General features: G+C 50.3%; 1 protein-coding gene across 1 annotated transcript in view; it reads right to left on the reverse strand.

Annotated features, from left to right (window-relative positions):
* SPG7 (spastic paraplegia 7 (pure and complicated autosomal recessive)) overlaps window positions 1-8,295 on the reverse strand; it is a 41,772-nt gene that overhangs the window by 33,052 nt on the left and 425 nt on the right. The window contains exons 2-3 of the mRNA XM_010579563.1: window positions 8,083-8,182; window positions 7,647-7,751 (exon numbers count right to left, since the gene is read on the reverse strand). Coding sequence (XP_010577865.1) covers window positions 7,647-7,661 — 15 coding nt within the window. The 5' untranslated portion in view covers window positions 7,662-7,751; window positions 8,083-8,182. The remainder of the gene's footprint in view (window positions 1-7,646; window positions 7,752-8,082; window positions 8,183-8,295) is intronic.

Here is an 8,295-nt window from a genome sequence, read left to right on the forward strand (position 1 = left end):
AGGGGCCCCGCAGCCCGGCCTCCGGCAGGCCCAGGGCCCGCCCAGCCAAGATCCCCGCGGCCCGGCCTCCGGCACGCACGTCCCTCGGCTCTGCCTTGGCCAGGGCCCAGCCCAGCCCGGCCAGGATCCTGCGGCCTGGCCTTGGCCAGGCCCCCCCACAGCCCAACCCGGCCGCCCCCCCAAGGCAGGCAGCCCTCTGCAGACCAGCCCCAGGCGAAGGTCTGCTTGGCCAAGGCCCCTGGAGCAGACAGACGGTTCCCACAACCCAGACGGGCTCCCACAACTGGGCCTTGTCCAGATCCCGCAGTGCAGGCAGTTCCCCCTACCCAGCCATGGGCAGGTCCCCCAAACAGATTTAGGCAGGAGGAGAAGAAACGCCTGGGAGGAGCAAGCAGGTTCCGGCAGGCACAGGAGAGAGGCTGTGGCCACCCGCCATCGCTGTGGAGGCATGGCTGGCAGGGAGACCTGGCACTAGGGAAGCAGGCGGTGCAGAGTCTGGTGGTGTGAGTACACAACTAGCCCCGCTCCGGGATGTTTATAATTCTTAACGTCATGTCCCACATAATTGTAATGTCTGGGAAAAGAAGAGAGAAACAAACTCTGCAATCTTAGATTCGACAGAGAGCAAAGAGACCAGCTCCCTCCCTTTGCAGCTGTTGCTGAGGAAGACTCCCCTTCTGATAGCTCAAGGTATGAATTAGCTCTGACAGAAAACAGCATTTAGTACCTGCAGCTGAGCTTGATGGATTAACAAGTATGCTCAGAAATAAAATGAGTGAACAAATATACATACATTTATATGTTTGCTCTGTCAGGCAGGTTAGCTGGCTCCTGTGATCTGTCTTCTGTGGAAAAGCTGTTACAATGTGTTTGACAACTCACAGTAGCCAAGCTACAGCCGACTGATAGTCTGCATTTAAAATTGTTCTGTTGGTGCAAGTGTGGCGTTCTAATAGTGGTGGAAACCCCGCCTCAAGCATAACACCAGAGTGTGTCAAGGTTATGAGTAGCGTTAAGTTCCCTATGTACAGATATCACAAAGGTCATTGTATTTTAAGTCCCTGGTCCTAAATCTTGTGTAATCTCTTCCTATTTTGCACTAGTTGTGCACAGCAGCGTGGGAGGGCTCCATGTCCTCTGCTGGGTATTTCTTTGGGGCAGGAAGGCATTTCAGAGCATACATCACCTCCCTCCTGCCACAGTTACACCCTTCTTCCTCTACTGAAATGAATATTCTGCTCACCCGGCCTGCAGCTCTGATCTCTCCTGCCTGCTTCCTTTAATGTGCCTTCAGGAAGTCATGTTTCTTTCTCCTCTCCTGTCTTGCTAACCAGGATGGTTTCTGCAGCTTTTTCTCCCTCCTTCCTGTCCGTGTTTCTCCCCTCAGGTGGCTCCAGGACAACTTTTAGGTATCATCGCTGTTGTTAGTTCTCCTAACTTACCTGTCCTAAAGTATCTTGGGCATTCTTGAATGGGAGGTTGCAGGGCTACATAAAATAATAATAAGTAATTATCTCCCTTCCCAGCAGGTCTGAATTAGCATCCTCTTTCTAGAAGAGTCTCTTAGGATGTTAATTGTCATCTGCCCCCTGGGATGTGTCTAAGTAAACCTTCTACCAGCAAGGTCTATTAGCATGTTAATGTCCCCCTCACTCCTGGAAGTCTCTTTGTATCACTGGCTTAATCGTTAAACAGCTTAATTTACAGACACAAAATTAAACTGGTTGCAATTAATCCATATTGGCTGGTCATAGCTTGCAGTGTCACAGTGGGGATGTGACAGCGAGCTGCGGAGACACCAGCAGCTCCTCTACCCCACAGATTCCACTCGGCATGGCCAGCCAGGCCAAGCTGCCCAGGGAGATGCTGTGTAGCCCACATTGCTACTCACCTCCGCTCCATGCTGGCCATGTGGGCTCTTCTCTTGGCATGCTCACTGTCTGTAAAGAGAGGGTCATCTGCACCTACTGTGCCTGGAGAAGAATCTCTGTCCCTTGTCCTGGCCAAGACGGGAGGCTGCGAAACCCAAGGCTGGCCCTTTCGAGGCTGCAAGGAGCCCAGTTCTGACACAGACACACACAAAGGTAGAGGTGAGATGGGTGCTGCAGAGCTGTGGTGACCCTAAGTGACTAGGCTGGGGAAGGACAGCAGAAAAAGCTCCGGCTCAGCATGAACACGGCTCTGTTCCGTGCCAGCCCATGGATGACATCCTGCTTGGCCGGGTGGCTGCCACAGAGCCGAATGTCACGTCTTCACCCACCCTGCAGAGGGATCCATGGCAGGGGGTTATTTACACTCCAGCTGTATTTGGAGGAGAAAACTGGAATGCTGACTGATGGGGGAGGCTCCCACAGGATACAGCAACCACGGCAAAGTGTGCCAGGAACCAGGGGCCTGTGGGGTCCCTCAGTGACCCCAACCACTGTAGGGTACCAGAACCATGCACATCCCTACCTCTGCTTCACTCAGGGCACGTCAGACCATGCTTCCATCCATTTTCTGATTAGGCCTGATCTATTTTTAAAGAGTTGCATCATTTAAATAGAATTACAGCCCGATTAGAAGTGAAGCGGTGCAGTTTGCTTAGACAGGACTTTACCGACTTCTGTCAGGCTGACCTGAGAGTGAGCCAAATGGGTTTCATTATGCCTGCCTTACAGCTTCGCTCCAACTTCAGTGAAGACAAACTTGCACCCATTTAATGACGGAGGGCAATGAAAGCTGAGTGGGTCCAAACTCCAGCACAGAAGACCACCCAGCTGAGTCTGGGTGGGCTCACTGACTGAAACAAGCAGCATTTCAGGTCTGTAGGGCAGCTGGGCTCTCGCTGCGATGCTCCCAGCCAGAAGATGTAAGCCTCGATGTGACAAAACCGTACTGAACTATGAGGACTAGTTATTTACAGACGCACCACGTAGCTGGAGTTGATGTGATTCCTATTCCTCCTTTCACGCTGTGCCTCAAAGGCAACCGGATGATGAAGCACCAGGAAGGAGGGCTGGGGGTCCTTGCCTTGCTGGTGCCAACACAAAGTGACGCCAGAAAGGAGAGTCAAGAGGTTTTGCCCTACATGCAGCCAGCAACCGCCATGGCTGCACTGCGACTTTTGCGTGGGTGGCTCAGGCTGCGGTGCGTACGCGGAAGCGAGTGCTGTCCTCTCTGTGTGTGCGAGAGATGACCTTGGGAAAGGTGGCCTCAGTCACTGCCCTTGGACTGGCAATATGCTCCTTTGGGAGTAAGCCAATATTCTGAGAAGACAGATATAACCTGATCCAGGCTTGGCCTCGCTGGGATGTGCTCCAGCCATGACATCACTCAGTAATGCCACGTGTATTTACTACTGGGGAAAGGTGCTGGATTGGAGTCTGAAATCCCTGGTTTATCTCCTGAGCAGGTTAGGAACAGGAAAGCAGCATTAGCAGCCCCATCTTGTATTTTTCAGGACAAGAGAAATCAGTTTCCACAGCCAACACAGCCGTCAGCTCTGCTGTGTCTGAGAACTTGCATCTTCTGTTTTCATGCTCCCTGTAAGACAGGCTTGCCACCCTTGCTTTTGCCCCCTGAGTCTCAGGAAGCTCCTTGCAGGGTGCCACCAGTCCCCCCCAGCTTCGCTCAGACTCATTTCAACACGGCACTCTGCAAACTGAGTGAATGGATACCTAGAGTCAGGTGGCCACCGCACCACGAACAGACTTCACATCAATAATGAATCAAAGGATTAAATGTAGAGCCGAAGCTGCTAGAAGGTAAATTCAGACTTCTATTTAAAAGTTGAAAAATTGCTGTTAGCCACCCAGCAGTGCAAGCCAGGACTTCTCTGTGGCAGGACAAAAATGCACAGCTTGGCGCTGGCTAGGAGGCCCCAGAGCGTTCCAGCACCCTTCAGCAGTGTGCATCTCTGTCACGTACCAGATTTTTTTTTTTTTTCAGATGACTTCTTTGCAGATGACAAGTCAAGGTCAAGGGATAGATGATCCCCTTCAGCATAGCAAGGCCAAGTATCGAGGAAAGCCTTAGGCTCAGGAACAAAGGACATGCTTAAAAGTCCACACGTCTGTCCCTCAAGCACAGTGAAACTCCTCACCAGGGAAAGGTCTGTTCAGCAGATAGTCTTTTTATATGAGCCAGTCCAAAACCATCACACCTATTCCTCCAGGAACAGCTTGGGATCACTGCAAGTTCCAGTGCTTCCTGCTGCCGTTGCCAGACCCACTTCCCGACCTGCTCCTGTGCAGAGGGCAGCATGGCACTTTTAAACTGGTCCTCCCAGGGGGCAAGGAGGGCACCCCAGCCCCACAGTGAGGCAGCTGATGGGCTTAAAGCATAACTGGGACACAGTGCTGGGGTACAAACTTTTATCTTTGAGTCACCTCTAAAGACAGGGGAGTTTAACTTTAAGATAGGTAGGTGACAGATGGCTATAGGCAGGGGATCACAGGGAATCAGCCATACAGCAGCAGCGGCTGAACCGTCTGCCAGTCACAGCTTACGAATCGCTAGAAAAGCAAAGTAAATGCAGGCAAGAAGGAGCAACGCTCTGACAGAGTGACATGGGTACCTCTCAGCTTAGCTTGCAGGGGTAGAGCGGGAAGAAGGAAATAGCTTGTTTGCGACTCAAAGGCCATGAATGAGCAGATTGCTCCACGGGAGTGCGCTCCCTGGAGAGCTGCTGAAGCGTGCAGAGCTCAGGAGAAGCCCAGGAATCCATCTGCGTAGGGGAGGTGGCTGAAGTCATCTCCAAACCCCGCAGACTGGGGGAGGTCAGTAAGCTCCGGGCGAGCAACTGTCATTCCACACCCCTGAAATCCGTAAGCAGACTAGGAACCTAAAGCCTGTCATTAGGAATCATAAAAACAATAATTAGAACAGGACGGTCACGAGTTCACGCCTAGAACATCAGTATGAGGCATTTACCCAGCAGCAGGGGACCACTACCATTGGAAAGTATCCTTCTCTTAGGGATGCAGGAGGCCTAAAGCTCTGTGGACTTACTGTTCACATAGGCTTAAGGTCCTGCAGGGAACCATGTAAATAAACTTACTATCCACAAGAGCAGCTCAAAGCTTTCAGGGGTCAAAAAATACTGCTGCCTGTGCAAGCCAAGGGCATGGTGTAGCACAGGAGCTAAATCAGCTCGTGGTTTGCCAGCTCTGCCTGTCCTGGGCCCCAGTGTGCAGTCCTGGTGCTTTACTGGGAGTCAGCTGATTACACAGTGGGCTGCATCAAGGAGTTAAGCCCTCAGAAAAATGCTGATTTTGGTACGAGTGAGCTGTTGCATTAGTTTAGCATTATTATTTAATCGCATCTCATAGAGCTGTGAGCAACCACCTCATTGTAAAGCAGGTGAAAGCCCAGTTTTTTATTTCTTAATGGTATCACAGGCAGAAGGGCTTGTTTTAAGTTGGAGTTGTCCTTTAACAACAATAAAAACCAAAACCAAGGATGGCTTGAAAGTAGTTTTATTTAAGAAAAACAAGATTGTGTGCAGAGTTAGGGAGGTTGCTGCTGCAGTACCAAGAGCATCAGCTGTACTCCTTGCTGGCTTTCCAAATGGCTGCCTTGTTTGCCAAAACCATCTCTTTTCAAAATGTTAATAGATGACATTAATTAAAACATGAGCCAGGCTTAAAGTAAAGGTCTTCTAATCAAAGTTCTTCTAAAGTTTCATTCTCCTGGCCTCTGATGTTGGCACTTGACTGGTGGCAGAGGATTTACCCTGATGTGTGACTGTAGTAGTCATAAATCACACATTGTCTAATCTATTAAAATAGATTCCCATCTTTACATCCTGATAGGAGCTGAATCAGCAGAGAACTGCACCCACATTAACACAGACCAGGTATTTTTGACCTTATGGTTGACATAATGGTTCCTTCCATCACGAGACAGTTGCTATAGAGCTGCAAGGCAGCTCAGCTAAAGTAGTGCAATGAACATCGTTCCCCCATAGGTTGCAAAAGCAGGTGAGCAGCTGACACAGATGCCAGCTCCAGAGTTCAACAGGGAAAGAGTAACAGAGCAAGGACCAAAGGGTCACAGAGCTCTTTTCCCCAAAGTCAGTGTCCTTTTAGTTTGCTGTGACAGACAGAAGTAGGCCTGAAAGCACATTCCCCAAGTGGCCTAATTTCTCTGCCCTCGTGCAATGTTCTCTTTCCTCCTCAGCACCAGAATATTTGTTTTATTTTAGGATTTGAGAGCTCACAACCTTTAGTGAAGGATAAAGGTACTCAACAATTAATGATAGTTTATTGTTTTCTTTTCCTCTTAAGTATTGCAATTAAGTTGTGAGGAGCAAAAGCCATCCCAGGGTAACAAAACCAAGCAGGTTAAACATCCTCATCACAGGAGTCTCACCCAGAAAAACAGCAGAACAACCCCCAGCTGAAATCATCTCCCCCCGCCCCCACTCCCACCATTAGCTTTCTTTCACCAAGTGCTTTTAATGTCCCTCCCTGAAATAGGTTGATAGTCCACGCTATTGTGTTCAAATAGAAAAAGGTCAGGATGACACAGAAAGGATTTAACTTCCTCCCCAGCACTGGATCCGTGACCTGGATGACATTCAAGGCTGACAAGGAAGCAGGTACAGCCAACTATAATTAGGAAATGAAAAAACATTTCCCCTCTCATCTGCTCACTCAGAGGCACCAGAAGGGCAAACATATATCTGCAGTGTTTTCAGTGAAGTATGACGAGAGGCTTAATGGAAGGGAGGACAAAAAAAAACCCCCAACAACCTTTCTTTTGACTGGTTTAGTATGTCTTATGGAGGAGAAAGATGGGTAGAGATAAAAAGACTAAGCCTAAGTAGAACACAGGACCAGCTTAACAGGCTCAGAATAAATCTCTCTCATGCTGTTATTTAACAGTGAAGTTGGACACGTGCTCCTGAGCCGCTCCTTCATCACTACTGAGCCCAGCAAAGAGATTTTTCTTCCTGGGGGACTACTGGCATCCTCAGCACATGAGAACAATCCTTAAGGCTGCCAAATGTGCGACTCCAAGTGGAATTGCAAATGCCAAAAAAGCAATCACAGTTACAGGCCGCACTCCTGGAAGAAGGGGGGGTGTGTTAAAAAACCCAGAACAATTACTGATGAGGTCACCAGTAGAGCTGCTGGCTCAAGGGTTCCCCATCCTCAGCAACCAAAACAAACTGCAGTGACACAGCTGTGCAGGCAGCTGCCACCCACACCAGGGCACCTGAGCCACCCGGTCTGGGCAGGGAGCTGCGCACATGTCCCCACTTTGTACTTGCTGTGAAGATCTGCTCTGTAAACAGGATTCTTCCCCGGGGGATCCCACAGGTTTTGGTTTACCTTGATGACACGAAGGGGCTCTGGCACTAGATGTGTGGTATGAAATAGACACACAACAAGCATTCCTATTCTGCAGAAGGTTTGTACTGAGCTCAGGCATGGGGAACTGTGTTTGAGTAACAGGATGGACTGGCACTTTTGGAGTTACCTTGGTGCTGGAGAGCACAAATGTAACACAGCGACTGTCAGGAGGAGATCCTGCAGCCTTGCCAGGGCTCGAGGCACCCAGGGAGGAGGACAGGCAGCAGCAGCACTGTCTTGAGTACAGGAACCAAGCCTCACGCGGCTGCTCGCCTGGGCAGCACACTTAAGCACGCCTGCACTTACTTCTGCCGCTTCCATAAGCCCAGCAGGACAAAGGCAGGAGGCTCATCCAGCAAGAACGACCATCCTTGTTCAGAGAGCCAAGGTTTTGACTGTTTAGAAGAGACCCTATAAATAAAACCAGCACAAAAGCCTCTTGTATTATGCAATCAGCACTTGAATGGATCATAGAAAAAGAAACAACCCAATAAACCAAAACCCAGGCACAACCAACACAGCCCGGTCAGGAGCAAGTGAGCCCTCCCAGGGCCAAGAGGGAGCACGGCCCATTTTGATGTGCCAGGGAGATCGCTGCGGCCTGGCGGAGAAGCCATGCTTGGCAGCCTTTCCCTAGGGATGGCAGGAGAGCTGAGCTAGCCCCCGCACCGCAGCTGGCCCCCAGCACCCCCAGCTCCAACCAGGGCATTTGGCGGGGGGATACACCAATCTAGAACTTCACCTGCGTGATCCCTCCTTCTTCATCTGCTGCAGCAGCTGTACAGGAACAACGCTTTACATAAATAACTTCCAAGAGAAGTTCCTCGTTAACACGGCCTCTCCTGAAAGCAAAACCAAACCTTTGGCACCCAGAACGTTTAACGAGAATCTCAGGAAGGAGTTCAGCCCCAAAACACAAAGCGGTTTGCAGCGCAGTGTCTCTTCCGAGCGCGGT

The sequence above is a fragment of the Haliaeetus leucocephalus genome, unplaced genomic scaffold, assembly GCF_000737465.1.
Source record: "Haliaeetus leucocephalus isolate CR32 unplaced genomic scaffold, Haliaeetus_leucocephalus-4.0 Scaffold668, whole genome shotgun sequence".
NCBI lineage: Eukaryota > Metazoa > Chordata > Aves > Accipitriformes > Accipitridae > Haliaeetus > Haliaeetus leucocephalus.